The sequence below is a fragment of the Balearica regulorum genome, chromosome 23, assembly GCF_011004875.1.
Source record: "Balearica regulorum gibbericeps isolate bBalReg1 chromosome 23, bBalReg1.pri, whole genome shotgun sequence".
Taxonomy (NCBI): domain Eukaryota; kingdom Metazoa; phylum Chordata; class Aves; order Gruiformes; family Gruidae; genus Balearica; species Balearica regulorum.
In genome coordinates this window covers 7,503,500-7,529,691 of record NC_046206.1, presented here as the reverse complement: position 1 = coordinate 7,529,691, position 26,192 = coordinate 7,503,500, and the positions used below count along the sequence as shown (strand labels likewise).

The 26,192-nt window shown below is 55.8% G+C and overlaps 3 protein-coding genes across 5 annotated transcripts; all 3 read right to left on the bottom strand.

Annotated features, from left to right (window-relative positions):
* Positions 1–2,690: 2,690 nt before the first annotated feature.
* On the bottom strand, positions 2,691–8,410 carry CHEK1 (checkpoint kinase 1). Of its 2 annotated transcripts, none has more exons than XM_075774582.1 (12): positions 8,289–8,410; positions 7,365–7,588; positions 7,183–7,247; positions 7,040–7,109; positions 6,672–6,860; positions 5,766–5,870; positions 5,596–5,691; positions 5,402–5,510; positions 4,950–5,127; positions 4,086–4,217; positions 3,825–3,926; positions 2,691–3,372 (listed from the first exon to the last, which is right to left on the bottom strand). In XM_075774582.1, the coding sequence occupies exons 1-12, from the start codon at positions 8,351–8,353 to the stop codon at positions 3,277–3,279; spliced, it is 1,431 nt and encodes a 476-aa protein (XP_075630697.1). In that variant the 5' UTR covers positions 8,354–8,410; the 3' UTR covers positions 2,691–3,276. The 2 variants fall into 2 exon arrangements, with proteins under 2 accessions (XP_075630697.1, XP_075630699.1); XM_075774584.1 differs by having other exon boundaries at positions 7,365–7,613; positions 8,279–8,397.
* A 215-nt stretch (positions 8,411–8,625) lies between these two features.
* Positions 8,626–17,944, bottom strand: STT3A (STT3 oligosaccharyltransferase complex catalytic subunit A). 2 transcript variants are annotated; one of them, XM_075774806.1, is made up of 19 exons: positions 17,864–17,944; positions 16,240–16,319; positions 15,927–16,053; positions 15,579–15,639; positions 14,823–14,944; positions 14,420–14,565; positions 14,046–14,136; positions 13,264–13,370; positions 12,692–12,856; positions 11,936–12,116; positions 11,302–11,457; positions 11,038–11,129; positions 10,445–10,600; positions 10,142–10,330; positions 9,945–10,061; positions 9,761–9,863; positions 9,269–9,457; positions 9,048–9,163; positions 8,626–8,962 (listed from the first exon to the last, which is right to left on the bottom strand). In XM_075774806.1, the coding sequence occupies exons 3-19, from the start codon at positions 16,012–16,014 to the stop codon at positions 8,924–8,926; spliced, it is 2,118 nt and encodes a 705-aa protein (XP_075630921.1). In that variant the 5' UTR covers positions 16,015–16,053; positions 16,240–16,319; positions 17,864–17,944; the 3' UTR covers positions 8,626–8,923. The 2 variants fall into 2 exon arrangements, with proteins under 2 accessions (XP_075630921.1, XP_075630922.1); XM_075774807.1 differs by lacking the exon at positions 17,864–17,944 and adding an exon at positions 17,109–17,264.
* Positions 17,945–18,701: 757 nt separating this feature from the next.
* On the bottom strand, positions 18,702–25,974 carry EI24 (EI24 autophagy associated transmembrane protein). The gene is made up of 11 exons (XM_075774808.1): positions 25,874–25,974; positions 24,031–24,178; positions 22,524–22,669; positions 21,183–21,243; positions 20,591–20,657; positions 20,291–20,415; positions 19,948–20,067; positions 19,691–19,802; positions 19,424–19,535; positions 19,199–19,273; positions 18,702–19,077 (listed from the first exon to the last, which is right to left on the bottom strand). Exons 2-11 carry the CDS (start codon positions 24,070–24,072, stop codon positions 18,891–18,893), a joined length of 1,047 nt encoding a protein of 348 aa, XP_075630923.1. The 5' UTR covers positions 24,073–24,178; positions 25,874–25,974; the 3' UTR covers positions 18,702–18,890.
* Positions 25,975–26,192: the final 218 nt, after the last annotated feature.

The window sequence follows — 26,192 nt, the reverse complement described above, 5'->3', positions numbered from 1 at the left end:
ACTTCTCGCATCCTGCGGCTGCATCCTGCCCCCTGATTTTGCATCCTGCATCCCACATCCGCATCCCAAATCCTGCACCCACGCCTGCATCCTGCCTCCCCATCCTGCACCCACATCCCCCATTCTGCACCCAAAACCCTGCATCTGCACCCCGCATCTCCATCCCACCTCCTGCACCCCACATCCGTGCCCCCGTCCTGCTGCCATCCCCATCACCCCCCCCCCCTCGCCCCCCCCAATCACAGGACAAAAGCTTAATTGCAATTAAAATAATTTGCGAGGCCGGGTCGGCTCCATCCCTCCTTCCTTCCAGCTCCTTCCCAGTCCCATCCGGGTGTTTCTCCGGAGCAGGTGGGATACGGGAGGGCGGCGTTCCCAAACGGGCCGTGCAGGGGGCGGGGGGCACAGGGAGGTTTCCCCAGCTGTGGGGGCTCCGTCCCCTCCCCAGATCACCGTCCTGCCACATCTGGCGGGCAGATGTGGCCACGCGGCTGGGCTCTGCCTCCCAGATGGGGGACGAGCAGCAAAAGCCCCGTAGGAGATTGGAAAGCCATCATTTTTTTCCTTGGAAATCTGCATTTCCCGGCTGGTTGCACGCACTCCCCAGCTCCGGGGGTGCCGCAAGATCCCCGTGCGCGGGCGGGTCTGCGCCGTGATGCTCTGGGGCTGCACCAGCCCCTGTCCTGCACCCGCATCCCATCTCCGTGTCCTAAATCCCACCTCTGCACCCCAAATCCTGCTTCTGCAGCTCCTCTCCTGTGTCCTGCATCCGTGTCCCGTGTCCAGAAACCTGCATCTACATCCTAAATCCTCCATCCCCCATCTGAACCCCCCTTCCTGTATCCCAAATCCCACTTCTGCATCCTCCATCTGGGAACCTGTGTCCGCAGCTTAAGTTCTCCATCCCACATCCCGTGTCTGCTTCCTAAATCCTGTAATTGCAGCCCGAATCCCATGTCCTAAATGCATCTGCAGCCCAAATCCTCCATCCCCACCCAGCACCCACATCCTAAATCCTTTATCCCATATCTGCATCCTAAATCCTACGCCCCACCTCTGCATCCTCCATCTACATCCTGAATCCCACGTCCCCACCCCAAATTCTCCGTCTCCATCCTAACTCCTCTCCCACATCTGCATCCCAAATCCTCCCTCTCCATCCTCAATCCCCATCCCAAGTCCCCCATCGCCGCAAGCCCAAACTCCGCATCCCAATTCCTGCGCCCAGGATGCCACGAGGAGCCCGAGTGATGGCAAAATAACCCGCAGCACCGTGAATTTCCGATTTTGGGGAGGGGGGGGGGGAAGAAGCTGCCCCTGCCCGGCCCGGCCGCCCGCACCGGCGATAATGTTGGTTTAAGGCATTTTGCACGCTCCGGTGCCTCTCTGAGAGCGCCTTGTCCCCAGCGGGGCCACACAATGGGCGCTTTCAGGGACCCGGCTCCGCACAGCCCCCTTTTACCCAGAGAGATTTGAAAATAAACCTGTTATCCCCCCAGAATTTCCCCCTCAAACCCCCAAAATGAAAAATAAATCCTCTCCCCCCCCCCCCCACCCCGGGATTATATTCAACCCTAATTTTTAGGGGTTGAAAATAATTCCCGTGGGATAATCGAGCCTGGTTAATGCGTGAGACCAAGGCGGAGAGCGAGCAGCACACGGTCTCTGCCGAAGCATCCCGGGGGGGTGGAATGTGCTCTGTGACCCGCCCCCCAAAATAACCTATTTACGGCAGGTAAAAGTTGAAAAAAATCATTTGTTGCTAAAAGGGAGAATTTTCCCCTTGCAAAGGTGACACCCACTCATGTAACGAGTTGTGTCCAGCCTTGCACCCCCCCCCCAAAAAAAACCTTAATTCCCAAGGCATTCCCAAAGCTTTTATATTTTTTTTCCCCCCCCCTTAGAAATATAAATTCCTGGGGGGACTGAACCAGAAAACCCTGTATTCAGCCTAATTATCCCCCCGGCTGCAATCTGTGATCTCCGGGACAATTAAAAACGCTTAATCCTGGTTGAAAAGCAAACAAGGTCAGAGGCGGCGTCTTCCTGCTTCCCCCTCGCCCGCCGCCGGGGTCTCGCTCCCTGGCTGCAATATAAATATGCAATTAAAAAATCGCCACTAATTGCTTTGCCAAAGGGGGTTCCCACTGGAAAAAAAAAAAAAAAAAGCAAAAAAAAAAAAAGCTAGGGAAAGGGATATTAAAAAAAAATTTAAAAAAAGGGGAAAACAAGTAAAAAGAGTGTTTTCTACCCCAATAATTAAACTCTGATGCAGCTTTGGGGAGAAATTGCGGAGATGTCTTAGGGTTTGCACCCTGGGGTGGGTGTTTTTTGGGGGGATGCTCTTTTTTTTGGGGGGGGGAAGAGGTTAATCCCTAGCTCTCCTCTCTCGCTCCAGTGCTAACAACCCCTGGCAGCTCTCTGCTCGTTAGCCCTTCCGAGAAGCAATTAGAGAGGTTGGAAAATGAGGGCAGCCGCTGCCCTGAGACAGGGCAAAGTGGGGGGGGGGGGGAAGAGGCTCAGCCCCCAAAATCTTGAGGGGGGGGTGTAAGGGGCTGGTTTAGGGTGACACGGCTCCACGGAGATCCTGGAGCGGGATTTTACATTGGCTGAGCAATGCCACACCATCAGTAGGTTTCAGAGTGAACGAGCCCCGTGTTTGTTGAGAACTACCCCCAAATGAAAAAAAACAAAAAAAAAAAGCTGTATTGCACCCAAAACACCCCCTAAAATACAGAGTAAAATGGGTTATTATATAGCACTGCTGCAGCGCAGCCCCCCACACCCCCAGGGAAGTTTTTTTGGCCACAAATCTCAAGGTTTGGGGCAAAACACTGGTGCCAGCGGGGGGGCTGGGCTGGACCGAGTGGTGTTAGTTCGGGTAATGAGAAAAAAGCCGCCGGTGCCCCGTTTTGGGGTGAAAATAAGCTGGGGGGTGGGAATTGATCCCTAATTGCTCTATTTTATTTAACATTTTTTAATTGCTGGGTTATGGAGCGCCCCAGGGCCCACCCCCACCCCCCCAGCACCCATCAGGCCAGCCCAGCACCCTGCATTGGCCGTGGCAGGATGGGAGCCATCGCAACCTCCCCCTCGCAGCAAGCGGCATCGCTTCGTTCCCCCCCCCCGCCCAGGGCTTTATTGAACCTTTAAAATCGGAAGCGCGCGGTCGGTCGCCTTCACGGCGTTTGGGTGCTGCCGTGGGAGCCCCGCCAGGAGGAAGAGGAGGAAAAAGGAGGAAGAAGAGGAGGAGGCAGCAGGTGGGGTGCAGGGGGTTCAGGTGGCGGGCAGCCAGACTTTCTGGGTGCTGATGACGTCGCTGAGCTTGCCCTTGATTTTCAGGAAATGCCGCTTGAACTCCAGGCCGTCACCCTGCGCAGGGAGAGGTGGGGGATTGCGGGGGCCCTGCACCACCACGTGCCTGGTGTGCACCCACCTCACCCTGCTGTGCATCACCGTGCACCCACCTCGCACCGCTGTGCATCACCTCGCACCCACCTCATGCCACCTTACACTCTTGCACCCACTTTGCATTGCCCTTGCACCCATCTGGCACCCACCGTGCACCCACCCTGCGCCCTCCAGGCACCGACCTGTTTCCTTGCACCCACTGAGCACCCACAGCCCTGCACCCCTTGCACACCCACCAGACACAGCCTTGCACCCCCCTGCACCCACTGGGTGCTGCCCTGCACCCGTCTTGCATCACCTCGCACCCACCAACATCCCCTTGCACACACCTTGCGGGGTCCTGCATCCCCTCGCACGCTCTCGCAAGACCTCGCACCCATTGTGCGCCCACCCTGTCCCCCCGCCCCGCTCACCTTGGAGAGGCGAAAATCCACCAAGATCTTGCTCTCCATCTCCACCAGGTTCACCTTGAAGATGAGTTTGTTGTTCCTCCTGTCCGTGGTCGAGATGGTGACCTGCGAAACGGCAGCGAAAGGGGGGTCCCCCGGATTATTTGCAGATGCAACAGCATGGGGGGGGGCCCACTCCCCCCCAGGGAGGTCCCACCCACCCCAGGGAGGTCCCACCCCCCCCAAGGAGGTCCCACCCCACGATTTTGCACCCCAATCCCTAACCTGGTTCGTGCAGCTCTTCTTCCAGCCGTACCCCATCTTCTCACAGACCTCTTTCAGGGCGCGGTAAGAGCCGTCGGCGTCCAGTTTGGTGAAGAACCGCGTCATCCGCTTCACCAGCCGCTGCCACGGGCTCTGCCGCCCCCCCAAAAAAAGGGTTGCAAAAGTTACAAGTCCCGCAAAGTTGCAGCCCCAGCTCTGCAAAACCCCGGCCCGGAGAGGATAAATATTGCAAAGCTGCACCCCCTGATGGTAAATGCTGCGAGTTGCATCTCCCGGGTTGCAAAGCTGCATTCGAAATATTGCCAAGTTGCACCCCAAATATTATAAAACCTGCACAGCAGCACCCCCAATATTGCAAAGTTGCTCCCTAATACTATAAATATTGCAAAGTTGCTTCTTAATTTTATATATATAAAGCCAAGTTGCATCCCAAACATAATAAATGCTGCAAAGTTGGGTCCTGATGTTATAAATCGGATGCAACCTGCATCCCAAATACGGCAGAGCTGCATCCAGATCCTGTAAATACTGCAAAGCAGCACCCCAAACATGCCAGAGTTGCATCCTGATACTATAAATGATGCGAATTTGCACCCCAAATGCAGGAAATTTGCACCCTGAGATTATAAACGCTGCAGAGTTGCACCCCAAATACTGCAGAGTTGCATCCCAAGGTGATAAATATTGCAAAGTTGCATCCTAATACTATAAAAGCTGCAAAGCTGCCCCCTGAGATGATAAACCTCGCAAAGCTGCGATACCAGACGAAAAACATTGCAAAGCTGCGTCCCCGACGTCGCAAAGCTGCACCCCGATACTATAAAGGCTGCAAAGCTGCACCCCGACCCCCCCCCCGTGCAGCACCTGGGAGGACCCCGGGGTGCCGAGGAGCTGGCTGTTGACCAGCATGTGGTCGGGGCAAGCGGGCTGGGAGAAGCTGATGCCCTGCACGAGCTTGTCGATGCTGGCCGCCCCGCTGTCCCAGAGCGCCCCGCCGGTGCCGGGTTCCGGCTGCGACGTGGAGTAACTCGCCTTCTCCTCGCTGCAAGGGGAGACGGGACGTTAGGGACGCGAGGGCGAAGGAGAGAGCGCGAGGACGGGGAAAAGCGGGAGGTATTCGAGCGCGGGAGTCGCGTCGCTTCGGGGTTTTTGCGGGATTTTGCGGTAAACGCGAGCTCGCGCGCTTCCCGCTGGAAACCCAGGGGAAGAGAAGCCCGTGGCGCGCGCAAAGCTCCCGGAGCCGGGGACCCCGGCAGAACGAACGGCGATGAAGCAACTCGCGGCGGAGGGCGACGCAAAGGGAAGCGGCGGCTCACCCCAGCACGCTCTTCACCGGCGAGAAGTCCGTATCGGATCGCACGTGCTTGGAGAAACCGCCGGGGGAGTCGGTCACCCCCCCTGAGGACACACGAGCCCGTTTGACGCCTGCAAAGGGATGAGACGCCCAATAACACCCCCCCCCCTCCCCAAAATTTGAGGGGGGCGAGCGCGTTCCCCGGCAGCCCCTTACCCTTTTTCAGGGGTTTGCTGTACCACCGGTCCTTCTTGATGTCGGGGATGGTGATCCTCGCCGTCGGGCTCTCCGTCAGGATCTTGTGCAGCAAAGCTGGGGGGGAGACGGGCGATGGAAACGGCGACCGCCAGCGCGGCATCGTGCGCCGCCGGGTGCCAGTTACTTACCCAAAGGTGCCGAATCGATCTTCTTCCAAGGCGGGAGGTAGGTTTTCCTCTCCTTCCAGTCGCTGTACTCCTGGCAGCTATCGCTGGGCTGGTCCCAGGGCAGCTCTGCCGGTTGGGAAAACCCGGCGCAGAAGGAAAACGGAAAGGGGGGGCAAAATGCAGCCAAGGAGGCAGCGCGGCAAGATTCGCACCGAGAGTTTTTGCAACGGGGGTAAGAAAGACCAGTTCTGCGTGGTTTTAAAAGGAGACGTGCAAAGGTGCGCAGCGTGCAAAGGGGTTGCAATGTGCAAAGGCACCACGGCATGCAAAGGTCTGCGATACGTGAAGCCCTGTGGCGTGCACAAGCATTGCAACGTGCAAAAGCCCTGCGGCGTGCACAAGCGCGCAGCAGCACCGAGTATGACGGCGCGGCGGTTTTTGTGCAAGGCATCTCTGCTCTGCGCCAGGCAGCGGGTGCTGCACCTCGTGCATTCCCCCCGTGCACCCCATACCTCCCCCGCGCCCCTCATACGCCCCTCGGGCATCTCATGCGTTCCCTTTCTGCACCTTATGTCCCCCTACGCCTTCCATACCTCCCCTCAGGGATTTCACACACCCCCGCCACGCACCATACGTCCCCCCCCGTGCATTCTGTGTCTCCCCTACGCATCTTGTGCATCCCCCCTCTGCGTTTCACACATCCCTCCCCCTGGGCGTTCCATACGTCCCCCCCGGCACCACGTACGGGCCCCTTCCCCGCGCCTCCCCCTATACATTCTATACGCACACCCCCTCTCACTTCAGGTGCACCCCCGATGCCCTTCACCACCGCCCCCCCCTGCACTCCCCATACGTCCCTCGAGCACGTCACGCATCCCCCCACCTTACGCATTCCATAGGTCACCCTATACATTGCAGGCGGCCCACCTCCGGCCAGCATGGCGGTCAGCACCACGCCGCAAGCCCAGACGTCGACGGGCTCAGCCCTGAACTCGGGGCGCCGCAGCAGCTCGGGGGCCACGTAGGGCAGGGTGCCGCACATCTTGTTGAGCAGCCGCTCCCGGCCGTTGTGCTTGAAGACGGTGGCCAAGCCGAAATCGGAGATTTTCAGGTTATCTGAGCCCAAATTCAAATTAAAAATTCAAAATTCAAATAGAAAAGTTCAAAAAAATAAATTTAAAACTCAAAATCTAAATTAAACAGTCAAAATAGAAAGGCAAAATTAATATTAAAAATTAAAAATTCAAATTAAAAAGTGAAAATTAAATGACGGCGAAGAGGGACGTGCTCCCCACCTCGCTCGTCCAGCAGCAGGTTCTCTGGCTTCAGGTCGCGGTGGGTGATGCCGATGCTGTGCAGATAGACCTGGGGATGAAGAGGAGGGTCAGCACCGCGCCGGAACCGCCGCCGGCATCGCCAGCATTGCCGCCGCACTCACCACGCCGGCGATCAGCTGCTGGAAGAAACGTTGAGCCTCCGGCTCCGGCATCCCGATGTCAGGCTCTGCACCGGATGGGAATAAGAAAGGGAAAAGCATTTTGCGACCGTTAAGGGATTAATTTTTTAATGTGTTTTATATTTAAAAAAAAAAAAAAAAAAGGTAATTTTAAGCGGGCGTACCGATGCGGTCAAAGAGCTCGCCACCGCTGCAGTATTCCAGGAAGAGGTATTGCGTGGCGCCTTCCCGCCGGTGCCCGTAAAATTTGACGACGTTTTCGTGATTGAGCATCTTGTTGATGCAGATTTCCTTCTTGATGTTCTCCGGGCAGTCGGCCGCTCGCTTCATGTCCACGATTTTCACAGCCACGGCTTCCTCGGTGCGGCGGTTGACGGCCAGCTGCACCCTGGGGCCGGCGGGGGGTCAGCGGGGTGCGGAGCAGGCACGGAAGGCTGCCGCGGGCAGGGAGCGGGCAGGGAGCGCGGGCAGCGGTTGTACGACGGGCACGAGGCGGGCGCGCACTGCGCGTGCGAGGGGCACGCAGGGGGCAAACACTGGCCACGTAACGGGCACGTGAGAGCCAAGGGCAAACGGTGGGCAAGCGGTGGGCATACGCAGGGCATGCAACGGGCGGGCAAGCAGCGGGCACGCAGTGGGGCAAGCAGCAGCCATGAAGTGGGCACACAAGGGACAAGCAGTGGGCAAGCGGTAGCCACAGAAGGGGCATGTAAGAGCCAAGGGCAAACAGTGGGCATACGCAGGGCGTGCAACAGCCATAGGGCAGGCAAGCGGCGGGCAAGCGAGGGGGCACACAAGGGGCCATGAAGGGGGCACACAAGGGACAAGCAATGGGCAAGGGGCACACGAGGGGCACGTGAGAGCCAAGGGCAAACGGTGGCAAGCGGAGGGCACGCACGGGGGGCACACACGGGGCACGCAGGGGGCACACACGGGGGGGCACACGCAGGACGGGCACACGCAGGACGGGCACACAGAGGGTGCCCAGCGGGTGTGGGCGTGCAAGAGGCAAGTCCGGGCAGGCAGCAGCCCCGACGCCCCCCCCCTCCCCGTTCCCTCCCTCCCTCCCCCCCCCCAGGAACACTCACTCCCCGTAGGCGCCTTCCCCCAGCGTCTGCACCAGGTCCCAGTCCTCCACGAAGGGCACCGCCATCCCCGGGCCGGGCCCGGCCCCGCTCCCGCCACGCTGCCGCTTCCCGCCGGCGCCACCGCGCCCCGCCCCGCCCTGCGCGCGCAGGAGCCGCGCCCCGCCCCCTTCCCCCGTAACCCCCCCCCCCACCCCCCCCCCCCAGCCCTCACACCCAAATCGAAGCAAAAACACCCCCAAAAATCCCTCCCCGAGCACCGAGAGGGGAGGAAACCTCCCCCCAAACCCAGCAGAATTGGGGGGGGGGGGGGGAAATAACAAAATAGCGTTTGGTTGGGTTTTTTTAATTATTATTATTCGTAGTTCCCCGTTAATCAACGCCCCGGTTAAAGCCGTTATTTCTGATTTGGCGACTGCTCCGTGTGCATATAAAAATCACTCCCCGGTGGGCAGGGACGGGTAGGGACGTCCCACCGCTGCCTGCACGCTTACAAATGGTATAAAACAAAAATAAACCACCCCCCCCCCCCAAAAAAAAAAACCCCCCCAACAACAAAAAAAAAACCCCAAAATATTTCTGCTTCACAGGCAAAGGCTGGGTCAGTGCGGTGCGCGGCGTGGCCGGCGGAGGCTCCCCTACGTTCTCGACAAGCCACGGTTATCCAAATCCTTCACCTGGGTGGTAAAAACCAGCTGGGTTAGGTGAAATTTCATGGTTTTTCCCAAATTTGGGGGATTCAGGCTCATTCTGGGGCTCTACCTTGTATATTCGGACCAGCCAGTGCTCTGTGGTGTACGCCTCCTCCAGCACATCCAGCTCAAAGTCCTTGTTACCAATTTCGGCGTTCCTCACCCGGTCGTAGCCCGGCGGTCGCTCTAGGAGAGGGCAGAGTACAGGCAGCGCCACGAAGACGCTGGGGGCACGGCCGGGTGCCCCAAAAGTGGCGTCATCCCCCACAGCAGGTGGTTTTGGGGACTTACTGGCCTCGGTGTAGACCTGGCCGAAGCGGTAGTAGCACATCTTGTACATGAGGCAGTTGAGGAGCACCGGGGAGCCCTCGCGGTCAACCCGAAACTCCCCCGTGGGGGTGTAGTAGTCGTGCTCCTTGATGTGGCGCCCCGTGTCCGTGCTGCCCCCGATCCGAACCATCCACAGGAACTTGTTGATGTCTGAGAGGTGGAGAGCAAAGAGTTGGGGACGAGCAAAGAGCGAGGAGTCGAGTGGGGGACGAGCAAGGAGTCGAGTTGGGGGAGGGCAAAGAGCGTGGAGTAGCGTTGGGTTGGGGGGCGAGCGAGGGGTTGAGTTGGGCAGGAGCAGAAACGGTACGTGCAGCTTTCAGAGGAGCATTTTGGTGTCATTTCCACTTTGCAGCCTCAGCTGAAGGTGGGACTTTGCTCCTCAGAGCCACCAGCGTTTCACAGGCACCAGGGGCTCCATGGACGGGTCTGACCTGGCTCAGAACACGATCTTACCGTCAGACGAGTACCCGGTGAGGCCTCCGAAGATCACCAGCACGTAGCTGACATCCAGCTCCCTCATGATCTCGTAGGCTTTCTCCTCCGTCGATGCCATGGCCTGGAGCAGACGCAGCATCGGTCACGCCACGTGGTGCCCCAGAAAGGCGGTGCAAGGCGGTGGGGCGAGGGAAGGACCTACCTGACCGACGCGGGAGATGTGCGTGTTGTTCCAGGTATTGTTGTCCACGAGGATGGTCCGGTTGGCCATGGCAGTTATCTGGTACCCGTAGTCCCACCAGGACATCACCTTTGCGTCCTGCACCCAAACGCCAGACGTGCCGTCAGCACCTCAGCAGACAATTCGGGTCCCTGCCGCCCCAATTACCCCCCGTTTACCTCCGGCGTGTTATGACGCAGCCAGTAATAAGCTTCTCTAAAGTCATCAAAGATGATCCTGCTGCCGTCCCCTCCCCGGGCGGACAACACGATGGACGGGGAGGAGTAGGCCTCGCTGGTCACCCAGGTGGAGTGGAAGGTGTAGGTGATCAGGAAGAAAGCCATGACCAGGATCATGCCACTGGCAACCTGGGGCAACAAATCGGGGTCAGTGCTGGAGGGAAGAGACCACCAGCCTCCCGCACTTGTCCCCAACCAGCACCAGGTGTCTTCTCCCCAGTCCTGAACCAGCCCAATGCTCACTTCGTTTTTGATGGGGTAGGTGGAGTCTTGCTGCTTTTTGCTCTTCTTGTCCGGCCGGCTGATATCCAGGTTCTTCATGTAGGTGGACAACACCTGAGAAACCCCGATGCCGGACAGGATGCACATCACCGGGGCCAGCACCAGCATAAGACGCACCTACGGGCAACAGGAGAACTGTCGGAGAAGAAATCCGGGCAGAAATCCGAGAGAAGAGGGACATTAAATGCCATCGCTTGTTCAGCACCTTGAATTCAGCAGAAACGTCAGCCTCGAGGTAAAACCGTTGCTGGGTTTTTTAGCGGGTGCAGACTGGGAGCTGCTGCACCATATCAGAAACCCCCGAGGGAATTTTCTCTGAACTCCTCGAATTTGGCCAAAGTGCAGAAATCACCTCGATTTAACACCCCTGGGCAATTTTAGGTGAACGTCACGTTCCCTAGCTGCACGGAGGGGTGAATAAACCAGTTTTGAGCGAGGGGAAAAAAGCCTCGTGAACGTTTTGACCAGCACGAGGTGGAAGAACCATCATCGAGATCAGAAAAAGAAATTAAATCAGCTTTGTTAAGAGCATTTCGTCATCCTCACGCCCTCACCATCACAGCAGAGAAGTACATGCTGGTCACGCCGTACATGATGATAAAAATGCGGGCGTCCGAGAGGTTACTGAAGCAGTAATACAGCCCGACTGCAAAGAGGAGAGAGAAACGAGTCAGGTTCACCTGAAATAAAAACTGGTTGGCAGAGGCATGCAGCACGGCACGGAGATGGGAGGCCGCAGACGCAGCCGGAAAATAAAATAAACCCCTTTCTGGTGACTGAATAAATCAGGGTCTGATGACATCCGCGCTTGGGCTCACCTGGGAACATGAAAACGAGAAGCTGGAGGTCAAAGTAATAGGAGGACCAAGTGGTGGGCTGGTGCTCGGAGACAGAGGCGATGATGGGGATGTTGTTCTTTGCATAGGAAGGATCCAGCAGGGAGTAGAAACGCCCCGTCCACGGGGAGATTTTCCCTGGGAAAGAGGAGAAAAAAAATAAGTCACGTTCGGTTCCAGCAATGCCGGTACGTTCTCTCACAAGGGGAAGTGCCTGCAAGGCTGAATGAGCAATCCTGGATCTCGTCTGCCATCTCTTACTCAAAACCTGCCATTTTAGAAAGGAAATAAAAAGCAATTTTACCCTAAAATACTTCTCCCCCACCCCACCTACACTGTTAGCATCTCTTCACTACTACCGATCGACATTCAGTTTCTGAAGCTCAGTGTCCCCAGCACACACCAGGTTTCTCTCTGCGCCTCGCGTCACCCCCAGCCCAGATCTCACAGCTGCTTTTGAACTATTTTCCTGCTGATGTATAAATCGGAGCAGGTCCCAGCCTCCCCCTCAGAGGGAAACTGCAGAATCAGGATTGACAAATTACGTGGTTTTCAAAGGAACGGAGGGAAAAGCCGGCGGCGAAACATGCTCGTTATCGTCATCATCTCGGGCTACCTGTGAGCATCAGCACGGCCCCGATGGTGAGGAGGACGAAGCCAACCAGGGAAATGACGCTCCTGAAGAGGATTTCGAATTGCTGCGGGTTCAGCTTGCTCCGAAGGTAGTCTACGAAGGCGTGGATCTGACACAAGCCAAAGACTCCAAGGGCAGCCATGTGCTCCGAGGAGAGGACAGGCTGCAAGTGGGAGAGAGCGGGATCAGCTACAGAGAACGAAAGCCGCGGTTGCGCCCAATATTGTGGTTTGTTTTGGTGGGGTTTTTTTTGTTGTTTTTTTTTTTTTTACAAATCGCTTCCAGCAAAATCACTGTCGGAGTCACAGGAAACTGTTCCCTCCCTGCACGCGGCACAGCTGGCCTTAGTCACTTTCTTACATCAGCTTTGATTCCCAGATAAGAATCCAAGCAGAAAATTAAGCCGATCCCCTTGAAAACATGAGCTACGCGGGCGTTTTTCCCGCTACGCCAAGATGCACGCTGGCCTAAGCGTTTCCTTCACCCCAAACCAGAAATATTTTCATGAAAGGTAACCAGTGCCGTTAGCAGCTTTGAAAGTCATCCAGCACCTCCAAAAGCTAATCTTTACCAAAGGTCCCGACAAATCAGCCTAACGGGAGCTGGACCGAGAAGCCAGCACCCGCTTGTAAGGTCAACGGCAAAGGCGAGGAGAGAAACCAGGCGCCAACTCGCTGCTGTTCTGTTACAACCCGAGAAATACCCATCCCGGAGTCTGCACATCGTTCTGGTCCCCACCTGGAAGCCAACAAAGGAGATCTGCATCGAGAGGATGGTTCCCAAGCAGTAGACCGTGCAATAGGCTACATAGATCCTGTGGGAGAAGCGGCCGGTCAGCATCAGCACAAGAACATGCAAAGGGATGAGGTTAATCAGAAAGACGTAGCCACCCCACGAGGAGACCTGCCAAGAGAGAAAACAAACAAACAAACAAACCCCACAAGTTCCAGGATTGAACAGGTCGCACAGCGGAGGTCAAACGCGACAGGTTTTCGTTTTCCTGGGATCACACGTGGGATCTGTCACCCAGCTGAGATCTGCTCCCTCCAAGGGCATCCTCACCTCATAGCTACCGAAACCCCAGATTTTTCAACGCTATTAATAAAACCCCCCACAAAACCCCACCAGTTTCGAGAAGCAGAAATGAATTAAGAAAGCATCCATTCCATTTTCACGTCGAGCCCTTCACAGAGGTTCTACCTCCCTGAACACAAGGCTGCAGGAAAGGCATGCTGTGTATTTTTGGTCACTGTATCCAGAACGGTCCCTGGAGTCAGAAATACCTCGGCACCGAGAGAAGGAACGCTTACCATGTAGAAATAGGCAAGAGCACACATCGCTGCCCAATAGATGGAGCCGGTTTTGACAGCTTTGATCCACATGTAGTAAGTTAACAGCATGCAGAATATGGCGATACCTGGGTGGAAGGACACAGAAAGGCCAAAGCGAGCTCTCAAATCAGCCCTGAAACACCAAAATACTCTCTGGGGCGCACCCAGGGCACTCAATCTTGTTAAAAATAGATAGAGAAATCCTGCTGCTGCTCCATCAGAAGACGGAACAGCACCTCACACAGAGTCAAGCTTGGGAAAAGGGTCTCGTATCTGATTTCTAGACTAAAACGTTGCGATGTTTGTGTCTTACTGTAGGTGACAGCTTGCATGGCCTCCTTTAGCCATGCCAGCTAGCCCTTCCGGACACGGCGACTCCTTACTCCCAGCTACGGGAGAGGAACCTGGATCCCCTTCTGCCCTCGGCATCGACAACGAGATTGCTGCCTCTGCCAGCCCCAAAGTCTTTGCTGGAATGGAGATAAAACCACGGGGGAGCCGTGTGGCAGCTCCGCGGAGGTGGCAAAACCTTGTTTGACTTGCAAACAAGGACACTCGGGGAATGAGTCGGAGTTGGGAAACACTCTGCTCCTCAACTGGGAACAACCGCCGGTCTCCAAAAATTGGGTAAATCGCAGGGACCTGGCGGGGCTCACTGGGAAAAGACGGTTCCTCTACGGTGCCCTGCAGCATCTTTACTGCCACGTTCCAGCACCCAAGAGTCACTAAGGGTTTCCCTGCTCCGAGCGGCGCAAACTCACCTTCGTTATCGTAGGAGCCAGCAACAGATCGAGAGATGTAGCCGGGCACAACTGCAATCATGGCGGCAGCAAGGAGTCCTGCCCCTGCGTCCTGGGGGAAAAAAAACAGCCAGAGGATGGAAAAAGCCGCTGGTTTTTAGGGCTTTCGTTACCATGCCATACTACACAAGGATCTGCCTCAAAGGAATAAAAATTCGAGTGTTGAAATGAAATTTCAAACCAGATCTGCCATTTCCCAGCAGTTCTGGGTTTTGACCAGTGCGGTGTCACCTCCAAACCTCTCCAATACAGCTACGAGCTGCCTTTCCCAAAGGCAAACAGCCTCCGCAAAGTGAAACGAAAGCCTGCAAGGCGCACCCTGACCGTCCCCTCACCTTGAGCTCTTTGGTGAGGTGGTAAGTCACTATGGTGGTGAAAGAGGAGAAGAGGGGAGCCAGGAACACGCAGACATTTCGGATGTCGATGGTGATGTGGAAGAAGTGCAGCACGTGGTAAATCGCTGCTGACGTGATCATCAGGCCTGCGGGACAGGAACGACGTGGTTAGCAGGGTGCTCTCGGTCTGCTCGCAGCACCGGGGGTCGTTAGCTTGCAATTAAAAAGCAGAGCAGCCAAAAGACTCGCTGGGAAGTCCTGCTGCCGGCAGGATGCCTCCCTGAAGGGCATCCCCTGAGCTCCCCTCCTCTCCCAGCTCCATGCCACATACACTACCTGTCCCTCTCCCCGTTTTCCGTGGTGCGAGGCACGTTTTGGGCTCAGCAGAAGCTCAACGGCTTACCTGGATAAATGGTCCCACCGATGATCCTGCCCAAGGGGTACCACGCTCGGTCGTCAAACCAGTTGTGGAATTTATAGAAGCCTTCCTCCGCCAGAAAGCGGGTTGTGCGGTAGTTAAAATACCTGTAACAGCGACAAGCACTCAGCATCTCCACATCCGGAGTGCTCACCGCTCCTCTGGTTACAATCGCAGTCCTCAACGAGCATTTAGGAAATAAGGCGGCTTTTGACGGGCAATTATGTACCAAATTCAGCGCCTGTTTGGATACCCTTCACCAGCGCCTAGGGGTACGATGGGGCCACCCGCGCGTTTTCCACTCAGAGGGAACTAGTCTGCTTTCCCTAGAGTGCCACAAACCGCGGCTGCAAATGTTCGTCCCTCCTCCCAGGGGGTTTAAAAGCAGGTTTGCAAAGGTAACTGCTCCCCTTCGTGCCCGATTTAACCAGCAACGAGCCTGGGCTGCGGACACGAGTTGTACTAGGAGCCCTCTCAGGTCATGCCCTGCTCAGGCAGGGAATAACCACATCCCAGCATAAAAGCGGCGTTGGGTGATTACCCCGACTTAGATCCGGGCTGTAGGAAGTGAATTTTGGGTCTAGAAGAGGAAAAACTAGCTGTACTGAAAACCACCCTCCGAATCCCTCATCCTCAATGGGGATTAACTGGAGCCCAGCAAACACCTCCCAAATTCCACGCGCTCCAGAAAAGAAAAACCCAGCAGACCCCTGCAAAACAAGAGGAGAGGAAAATACTTACGGGTCAAACTCATGGATGACGCTTTCAAATCTTAAGACGGAAAAAAGCCTCGTGGAGAAAGCTGCAAACGCAGAAAAAAGGCGGAGTGAATCTACAGGACTCAGCCAGCCAGAGTTTTATTAGGTTTATCATCTGCTTTGACTGATTAAAATTGTTTCTGTCTCAAACTGGTCATGGGAAAGATAGAGAAAGACGTGTTTTTTGAAGGAAAGGATAAGAGCGTTCACTTAAGAAAGAGGAGAGCTTCGCAACCTATAAAAGAAGAGGAGGAGGAGCAGAGACGGCTCCATCCCGGGGTCCCTCTTTGAGGGGAGGCCGCAAGGCCGGCATGGCAGGACGCAGACTTACACAGCACAGCTGCCATCGACAAGATGAGGAGCTTGAGCAGAGTGTCTTGCTTCTCGTAGGACAGCCGGAGAAACCCTAACTTGGTCATTTTCACATCAAAGGCAGAGATTTGAGGATGCCCGAACACCTGAAAACACACAAGGAAGATGATCAAAGAGTGAGCCGGCTCCCAGCCCCACGATGTCTCTAAACGTTTCAGGAAACAGGACCTTAAATATGCCACTCCTGCCCGAGGAGGTCGTTGCCCACCCCTCACCCCTGCCAGATGCTTTCGCCAATCCGATCCGTGTCTCCCCTCGCCTCCCGTCCTCACCTGCCCCGAGTCTCAGATGAGGTTTCGCTTTCTTTCACAGAGACCAGAACTTCTTCGGGGCAGAGGATACGTCTGTTTCTCTGCGTACAAAACAAAACCCAAGCGTTAACTTTTAGCAAAGCCACTAAATTTTCCCTGGCTGGTCTGTGGAGTTTAACCACCACTTGTAAGCGAGGCACAAAAAAAAAAAAAAAAAAAAAATCCGCAGAGAACGCAAGGAATCGGCGCTGCTTTCTTGCATATAGGAGGTCTGAACGGCTCCTGTCTGCTCCTGTTTTGAATTATTTATGTTAAACATATACATCCCAGCATTATGCTAACCTGGACCAGCACGGTAAATCACCTTTGTTTATATCAGACAACTCGGCTGTTTAATTCAGCCTCACTGGGTGGAGGAAGAGCCAGCAAAGTCCTGGTATTAGACATCAAGGAAGCGAAACTGTGGCCAAATAACATCTTTCTACTCTTAAGAACACTCTGATTTCTTTAAAATACTTCTTCACCCAATCAACCAGGGAAAAAACCCCACCACTCCCTGCAGGTTCAGTCCCAGAACTGGTGGATAAATCCTCAGTTCACGTCTCTGAGCTATAACACCAGGGAGGGCAGATTTGGACAGGCTGAGATTTAAAAATAAAATAGAAACCGGGCCTGGGTCTGTCTGGGACCTAGAAGCGATCCTGACTTGCACACATTCATCGCTAATTGATCCAGAAATAAGCCTGTGTTGTAATTATTTCCTGGTTCCCCTGGGGATAACAAGCAGCAGCTACTAACGATGTAACACAGGCGCCTCCCAGGCACGAGTGGCTCTGGCACCGGGGGTACCACTGGTACCCCGATTTCCGCAGCTCCGGTAGGCAACTCACGGGGTGTTGGGGGACCCAGTAAGGCCACAGCTACCAGGGGAACCAGCAGCCCCTGGCCAGTCACCAGATACTGGGGCGGGAAGGAAGAAAAGCCGTCCCTGGGCTGCGGACTATGGCCCCGCTCTCGCCACCAGCCCCTCCGAGCTCGTCTGTGTCCTACAAGACACTGTGCCCCCCGTGAGCCCCCCCTGTGCGGCACCCCCCTCTCCACACCTCCACATACCCCGCAACTCCTCGCCTCCCACCAGCCCCGGGCACCCCCAAGCACCCCATCGGTCCGCACCCCACAGGCTCCAGCCCCTGACAACCAGCAGTGCCTCACCCCAGGGTCCTGGGCACCTCACGGACCTGGGCACCCCACGCACCTGGGCACCCCGTAACCTCACAGCCCCCCAGGTCTGAGCACCGCAGAAGGCCCCAGCCCCCCATAACCCCCCAGCCCCCCATAACCCCCAGGCCCGGGCACCCCGGAACCCCCGAGCCCCCCAGCCCCAGGCACCACACAGCCTCACAACCCCCCAGCCCCCCATAACCCCCCAGCCCCTTGTCCCCCAGGCCCGGGCACCCCGGAACCCCCCAGCCCCCACACAGCCTCACAACCCCACAGCCCCGGCCCCCCCCATAACCCCACAGGCCCGGGCACCCCAGGAGGCCCAGGCGCCCCATAACCCCTCGCCCCACGGGCCCGGGCCCCCCTCGGCGGGAGGCAGCCCCCCTCCAGCCGGTACCGGCCCCCCCCGGGCCGCGGCCCTCACCCCGGCGCCGCACTCGGCCCCGCCGCCCCGGCCATCCGCCCCGCGCAGCCGCCCTTGCCCGCCGACCGCGGCCCCCCCCCTCGCCCCGCCCCGCCCGCTTGCCATTGGTCATCAACGACGCTACTCCAGAAGAGGCGGCGCTCATTGGCCGCGACGCCGGGCACGCAACCGAGGGCGGGATGAGGCGGGCTACGTACGGCGCCTTCCGATTGGCGGAAAGCCGCACGGGCGGGGTTGGCCGAGAACGAGCTGTGACGTGTCCGTCCGGACTTGGGGCACCCGGGAGAGGGCGGGGCGAGGCGCATCACGTGGACGGATGCGGAAGCGGGTGTCCCCGCCACGTGGGTGGCGCCACGCCGGCGGCGCCCGGCGGGTCCCGGTCCCCCGGGGGGGGGGGGGGGGGGGGGCACCGACCGTCCCATCCCGGCACGGACCCGCCCAGGGACACTCCCCCCCCTCCCCCGGTTTAAAGACAGGGACAGGCGCAGGACAGCTGCAAATCGTGATGTCTCCGTTTAATGTTTCAGTGTGAAAATACTCGAGAAAAAGTTGATAAACCGGCCCAAAAAGAACCCAAAAGGGTTTCGGGTTTTGAACATCACCAGCTCCTCCCCCCCCCCCCCCCCCCCGAGAAACGGGACATGCACCGGGAGGGGAACGCTGTGCTCCACTGCGGCAGGAACTCCCCAGAAATACACCGCCCCCCAACACCGGGGCCCGAGCGACGGGAGGGGACACGGGGGGGGCACGGCCGGAGCCCCCCGGGGCGGTGGGCGAGGGGTCACCGACCGTCCCCGCGGGGGGATGCCCCGGGCAGAACGTACAAAAGAGTCCGCTATAAAACAAGCGCAGGGCACGAGCCGGCTTTTTTGAAACTCCCAAAGGTTTAAAAATCCACATTTTCCCCCCCCAAAAAAAAAATATCCATCGCGGCGCGGGGGGGGAGGAGACGCAGAGCTCTGGGTCCTGCCCCTGCCGGGGGAGGCGGAGAAACCCCCCCCCCGCCCCCGTGGGGTCGGGTCGCGGCTCAGTGCCCCGGAGCAGCCGTGTGTTTGGCGGGGGAGGGCTGGGGGGAGAGGAGCCGGTCGGAGGAGGAGGAGGAGGAGGAGGAGGAGGAGGAAGCACCGCCCAGGGCGGACTGAAGGTAAACGGTCTTGTGAAAGAGTCTGTTGCTGAGGAAAACCACCAGGGAGAAGAGACGGAGCTGGAAGTGGCTGAAAGGGAAGAGAGCCTGTCAGCTCCCGACGCGGGGGGATAAAACACCCCCCCCGTGGGGTTTTGGGGAGCGGTGGCCGAGGCCGAAGTAGGGGCTGGCGGGGCGGGGGGGACACTCACTAGGTTTTGCCGGGGGTCCTCGCTTCGTTGGCGCTGATGATGAAGAGGGGGAAAAGGATGGAAAAGAGGCAACCGCTGGAAAGGGGAAAAAATAAATTAAAAAAAAAAAAAAAGGATTTGAAGGCATCAGGATGGTTCGGTGAGCATCCTCGGGAGGAGGAGGAGGAGGAGGAGGAAGGCCGCGGGCAGGGCCTGGAGCGGCGGCACAGCCTCCCGGCGACTCACCTGATGATGTAAGAGGATTGCATCGCCGTGAGGAAAGCCAGCGGTAAGCCGAAGCCAAAGTAATAGGGCCAGTTCCTCTCGATGTTGGATAACCGCTGGTGCATTTCGATTCCTGGCAAGAAACGAACCCCACGGGGAGGGGAAAAACCCTTGGAAACGTTTCATTCCGTACCAAAACCGAGGGAAAATTCAGCCTCGAGTAAAAAAAAAAAACAAAAAAACCACCAAACCTCAAACTGGAAAAGTTTCCGCCCCGCCAGCCCTCACCTTTGTTAAACCAGCGGTACTCGAAGCAGTAGAGCGAGTAGAGCAGCGACATGTGGAGGAGGCTGATCAGCTGGCCGATGAGATCGATGGGGAAGAGGCTCACGATCATCCCCTGGGGAAATAAAAACATATATTAAAAAAAACCCCAAACAAACGAGGGGTGCTCTGGATTTGTGGGAGAATAGCGCCTGAGAGCGAAACGCGGGGCGACCCGGGATGGCGGAGGGTTGTTTTTGGGTGTGTGACTCGACTCTCACCTGGATGAGGAAAAGCGCCTGCAACAAGAGGTTAAACAACATGTCGGCGATGATTTTACTGACGCTGGGAAAGGGATGAGGCTTTCTGCCGGAAACTTCGAATGCTAGATCGGCGATGTCCTGTAAAAGGGAAAAAACAAACAAACAAAAAAGTAGGGGCTTGAGGAAAATGACGATGCTACCGAGCTGCTTTTGCCCACCAGGAACACCCCGGAGCCCGTTTTCGGGACGGGATTTCATCTCGCACTAAAAGGCCGCCCCCCCACATCGCCGACCGAGCCTTAACGAGGAAATTCCCACCCCTTCGTTAGCTTGCCGCGCGGTCCGTGTTCCCATCACCTACCTGAAACCAGATGGCATTGACAACCTTACTGAGCACAAAGAGGGGAAGGACCCAGAGGGCGCTGAAAATGGAGGTGAGGATGAATTCCAGCCAAGACCACACGTCGCCGTGTAGGGAAGGGTCGCCTTCGAAAGACAGACACGGAAAAAACACGTGAGGAAACAGCGTAGGAAACATCTTTTTCACACCACAAATGTTTCCCGGCACGACCGTCTCTGCGCTGCCGGGAGCTTCTCCCGACGGTAGCGCTTGAGGACAAGAGAAATCTCCGACCCCAAAGCGAACGGGAAAGGGACTTACCGATGATCTGTGCCGTGACCGACTGAAGGACGGGTATAAACACTCGGTAAAACAAGAAGAGACTAAGCTACGGGGGGAAAAAAGAAACAAGAAGGGTTCTTGGTGAGGCGTTCCCCGTGTAACTACTCATCCGTAAATACACGGAACCAAGGATTTCTGTTTAAACACAGCCAAAATCTGTAATTGAGCACTTTAACATTTCCACCCCGACTCCTCGTACCTGGCCACAGTCTGATGGAAAAACAAAGGCGGTAATTTATTAGGCTGCGAAGCGTCTGCTCCGTTAAGGATTAGCCTCGTGAAACAGTGGTGGTAAAGACATTTCCTCAGCTCTGACCTTAAGATAGCAATATAAAAAAGCAATATCCGACCGTGGCGGAGCAGGAGTTGAATATCCAGGCGAAGAGCAGCCTCAAAGACTCGGAAAAGCAGCTCGGGTTTAACGGACGGTTTTCCCAAGAGAGTCTATGGCCCTGTATCCCATATCGGGTCCCTTAAAATACGGCTGATGGCCCGCCGTGACAGCGGGACGCTGGCGTTTCAATTAAACCTGGGGTTTTTATTATTGAAAATAACCAAAATATCCACTCACCCAGAATACACCTCCGTTCCAGGCACAACACTGAAATATCCGGCTCACTATCCGGGGTTCACTGCAGGAGAGAGGTGGGTGAGAGACGCGTTAAGGTCGCAGCGCCCAGACAAACGTCCCCCGATAAGTGACGACTGCTTCTGTCCTCGACGCCTCAGGAACGTCGCAGATAATGCCGGCTATGTGCCCAATTTTATCCAAACACAAGAATCCCGGAAGAAATCCCTGCACAGACAGCTTCTGCTCCCAAAAGGACTTTTTTTTTTTTTTTTTTTTTTTTTTTACAAGGAAAACAGCAAAACCTGACTGTTTAGTCCCCCCCCAAAATATATATAATTCCTCAAGGGCAGCCCAACTGCAGGAAGTTTCACGGTCCGGGCAGGATTGGGATCATGGGAGACTTTTCTATCATCTCGACATAAAGTCAGACTGCTGCCGAGCTAGTCAGAATAATTTGTAAAATAGATCTCGAAAGATGAAATACCGACCAAACGTCATGGCGCTAAGTGCCAGCCCGACTGTAATTAGGGCAGCGGAGAAACATCTCAGCGCGGTTTGGGAGTCAGACGCAAGAACAGATGCTGTTTTGCTCCCACACGGATATAATTCGGGCATTTCCAGCCTGAGTGGATGCAACCGCTACAGACGGCTGCGGAACATGGCGAGGCCGGGGAAAAACGCTACTCGATCTGCCCCAGATGTGTAAATCGGATCCGGGCTGCTCTCTCTTCCCCAATTCTGTGGCTACCAGAGCATTCAGGAAGAAACCCAGAAATCCACGTTCTTTCAGCTTGTATAGCTCCATACCTTCTATTATTATTTCAAACGACTTACACATTCTTAGTTGTCACACAACATAAAAGGTCTGACTTATCTCACGATAACAGCTCCAGTTTCATTACACAGAGTGGAAAAAGGGCATTTCGCATCACGTTTTTCATATTTATTGGCTCGGCGCTTTGCTGCAACTGGGTTTAGGAACGTACACCTACGTGGTTTTGCAAACGTACACCAGGAGTTCTGCTTTTGCTGACGCCCGGGTCACAGGTCTCTAATGGTTCCGACCAGTATTTTTATGGAGATCTTTGCAAGTGCGGGCAACAATAATGGCTTTACTTCTTAAACCACACTTACCTCAACTTCCCTTTTAGCCAGACATCTGCGACACAATGGATATTCAGGAGAAAAGCACAAGCACTGCCAAATCACTACGGTTTGAAGAGGTTTTGCAATTCATCGGGCTCTTCAAAGCTCTGGGCAGAGTCTCGCTTCTCGCTCTCTCTCCCTGCCTGAAATAGCTGGGAATTACCCGATTTGCGACTCGGCAGGCCCCATACTCACTTCTCTTGCTTCTTCTCCTCCATGTGAAACCTCCGCTGGGCGAGCGCGCTGTTTGCCCTCCTTCGCCTCTGCTCTTCCCTTTTCTGCTGGATCCGGGCGTCCAGCTTAGAGATGGTGCAGATGCCCCAGATGGAGTCCTTAATTCCCTGCGGACACCAGGGGAGGGCGTCACGCTCCGTGCCCCCAGAGAGAGGGGGAAACGGGATGTAGCCGATCCCGGTTATGGGAAGGGAATTCAGGCGGCCAGCCGGGCTAGCGGGGGAAACCAGTGCCAGGCTCAGCCAGAGCCAAGGTCTGGAGCAGCAACACCAACTATTTTCCACGGCCCGGTGACCTAAATCACTGTGCGTTCCAGCATCTTTAGAAGTAGTGTTATTTTTTATTTCTTTTTAAAGGTGTGATTTCTCATCCAATCTCTGCTATTTATAACCCTGGCAAAAACCAGAGTCAGATCTCTCACAGCCCGTTTCTTCTGTCTGGCAGAAAGCCCTTCCTCCCCTGCCAGCACGTCTAAGGCAAATAAAATACAATTACGCACGATGTTTAGGATGTGCAAAGTCTTTGTGGCCTGACTGTATGTATGAGCTTGATGCTTACTCCTTTACAAGTAAAAGCATCTGTCCTTGTCCCAGAAACATCCTTGCAGCCACCACATCCGTGCAAACCTGTTAATAGGAAAGTGCCCAGAAGTCTTCCCCTTACTCATTTAAGAGACTCCTAATGCCACCTCCTAGTACTCCATGGGCAGCGATTTCCAGCTCCAGAAATATATCGTAGCCATCGTTATCGCAACTTCTCTTCAAAATAAAAAGACCACAGGGATGCTAGCGTGAGCAGGACAGCATCACTACCCGGGTGACCCACACGACAGTTCGAAACATGCAGTTCTTGACCAAACAGGAGAAATTTTGATGCCAAATGTGTGTCTGAAACAGCAGAGTGTCCTGCCGCTGGTACCTGATGAGGTGGAAATTAATTACACTGGCTGCTCTACCCACTGCTTTATAGATGGCGCGAGAGCATCGTGAAACAACACAAGTCCTCCCGCTTTAGATCTTTAAGATCAAACCCAGCAAGTTATTTCTGAAAACAAGTTATTTCTTAGTGTCCTGTCACAAATGTTTTTAAGCCTGTATTTACACCTGGACGATACAGGACGGCATGGGAGCACTGAGTTTACCCACTGAACTGAGGTTCAGCAGCGTCTTGCACCATTGCCGAGCCCTTTGCAACAGACACACCGCACAACAGCCATCTCGGGAGGAAATTAGTCTAGAGAACACTTGGGGAGCCACACAGCCACCGTCATAGGTGAGAGGAAAGCTGGCCTACAGGTATCTCTGCTTTACAAAATTGATGTCACCAATTCAAACGCATCCGGAGCCCCCTTTCCTTCACATTTTTTAATTTGATGTAGGAAGGAGGGTGCTCCCCGCAGAAGATCCGCCACCACTGAAGCAAACAAGACCTGTCCCTACGACAGAGGACCCGAAACGCAGAGACTCACCCTGACGAGGTCATGAAGGAAGGTTTTCACGCTGTCTGCCATCTCGACTCCAGCATCACCTCTGGTTCCGAAACTATCAACTACAGGGAGAGGGGAAAAGCCGGACCCAAACCTCTCTCATCCTGGAGAGATGGGAAACGGATGGAGCCTGCGGAGAGAGAAAACACAGGACCACAGCAGGCATTAACAGCATCGGTCTGAACGGGCTAATTACAAGCTAAATCACACCAGAGAAAGGACCCGTCCTGATAATTCCACAAATTATTAACGAACTCGGGGTTTCAGGAACAGCAGAGCCTGTATTTCTACGCAGCAGAACGTCTCTCCATAAATGCCATGCCGCTCATTTTCGGAAGGGAAAAGCTGGCATAGTCAGCCTGGAGAGGTGCGAAAACATCTTTGCTAAATCCAATGTGAATTTAGTGCTTCCTCCTCTTCCTTGTGTGTCAGGTAAGAAACTCGAGGTCTACAATTAGAAGCCTGACAAAACGAGGGCTGCTCTTGAGCTGTCCCATAAGCTTTTGCCCAAACCAGCAATTACTCCCCACAGCCCTTTGCCAAAAATGTTGCACCATGTCTTCTGCTTCTTGTAAAGCGCCACAGAAATACAGACAGCACCTGCATTAATTAAAAATAGAAATCACCAGCTAATAAGACTCGCGGAGCTTTTCCACCAAGATTCAAATCGCTCGCTTCTCCTAGGCAGGAGTTACTGGAACAGGTTGGCGTCACAAGCCCTGACATGTCAGCGTTGCTGTTGCTCTGTAACGTGTAGCGCAGGATACAAACAATTTAAAATAATTTTTAAAAAAAGGTTTTTATTTTGTCTATTTTGAGACAAAACCTGCCAGGGTTTGAACCGCGCTCCTGTGAAGTGGCGAATGACAGTTCGGATGAAACTGCAGAAGCAGAACTGGCCTCCAGCTTTATTAACACCAAGTTAATCGCAGGCACCTCCACCCTAAAACCAAGCCTTCAGAGGTGGATGCGCTCAGCCCCGCACACAGTTGGGGTCTTTTTGCTTCAGCTGGCTGTCCAACGTCCAGGTCGTGCCAGCAGAGCCACGGCAGAAACAAACGGCAGAAATGAGCGTTTTCTTTGTTCCAGGCAGCCACGCCTTGCCACCCTTTGGGCTCGGAAAGTGTTAAACACTGTGAGACCTGACTGCTGTATGGTCTCGGCTTCTGTCAAAAGCCCTGCCTGATTTATTTTTTACCCAAGGTTATTCCTGGGAAACTGGGGGGCAGCCCAGGGTGGGGGTCACTGTACAAGGAGGGATCCTCACAGCACCCCGAGGTGCCCGGGATAGGGATCCCAGGCCTGCCCGTCTGGGGGGGGACACCACTACCTCCTCTCACCGTTAATGGGGTGAGCCCCTTGGTTACCCTGAAATGTGGGCTCAAATTTATCTCAGGGCTGCCCCAGGGTTACCGGGGGCGGTGACGCCTACACCTCCCCCGTGAGGGGGGACACAATTTCACTTCAGGGCTGTCCCCACAGTCTCCCAGGCGGGCAAGGTGGCGGCGGTGGGACACAGTTACCTCAGGGCTGCCCCACGGCCCTCCCCGAGGCCCACGGTTACCTCAGGGCTGCCCCCACGGTGGCTCCAGGGCCCAAAATTACCTCAGGGTGGCCCCACGGATACCCCCGGACCCAAAATTACCTCAGGCGGCCCCAGAAATCCCCTGAGGCCCACAGTTACCTCAGGACTGCCCCCACAGTTGCCGGGAGTGACCCCCCACGGTCTCCCCCGGGACGCCCACAGTAACTTTAGGGCTGCCCCCCGCCCCGGCCCCGTGAGCCACCCCAGGGCTCGCCCACCTCCACCCCCGCACTCACCCACCGGCGGCCGCGGGCTCACGGCTCCACAGGCCACCCAGCTCCCGCCGGCCCGGCCGCCGCGCACCGCGCATGCGCGAAGAGAGACAGCCCCCCCCCCCCTTCCCCACGCACCGCGCATGCACGAGGCCGGCACCAGCCCTGCGCAGGCGCACCGCCGCCAACCCGCCGGAGCCTGCGCGTGCACACGGGCGCTGCTGCCGCCCGGCTGCGAGGTGGGGCGCCGCCGCCAGGGGGCGCCAAATGGAGTGGGGGGGAATAATGGGGTTAATTAATTGGGGCTAATTAATTGGGGTAATAATGGGGTTAATTGGGGTAATAAT

Excerpts from the sequence above, each read along its gene's own strand:
- CHEK1 (XM_075774582.1), bottom strand. The coding sequence starts at position 8,353 with ATGGCGGTGCCCTTCGTGGAGGACTGGGACCTGGTGCAGACGCTGGGG. Across the intron at positions 7,589-8,288 it reads GGGGAAGGCGCCTACGGGGA|GGTGCAGCTGGCCGTCAACC; the intron begins GTGAGTGTTCCT and ends CGCCGGCCCCAG. Across the intron at positions 5,692-5,765 it reads GATCGATTCGGCACCTTTGG|CTTTGCTGCACAAGATCCTG; the intron begins GTAAGTAACTGG and ends TCTCCCCCCCAG.
- STT3A (XM_075774806.1), bottom strand. The coding sequence starts at position 16,014 with ATGACCAAGTTAGGGTTTCTCCGGCTGTCCTACGAGAAGCAAGACACT. Across the intron at positions 12,857-13,263 it reads CTCTTGCCTATTTCTACATG|GTCTCCTCGTGGGGTGGCTA; the intron begins GTAAGCGTTCCT and ends CTCTCTTGGCAG. Across the intron at positions 8,963-9,047 it reads GGCTGGTCCGAATATACAAG|GTGAAGGATTTGGATAACCG; the intron begins GTAGAGCCCCAG and ends TTTACCACCCAG.
- EI24 (XM_075774808.1), bottom strand. The coding sequence starts at position 24,072 with ATGGCAGACAGCGTGAAAACCTTCCTTCATGACCTCGTCAGG. Across the intron at positions 20,658-21,182 it reads GGAACGGAGGTGTATTCTGG|CTTAGTCTCTTCTTGTTTTA; the intron begins GTGAGTGGATAT and ends TTCCCCCCGTAG. Across the intron at positions 20,416-20,590 it reads GGTCACGGCACAGATCATCG|GCGACCCTTCCCTACACGGC; the intron begins GTAAGTCCCTTT and ends TGTCTTTCGAAG.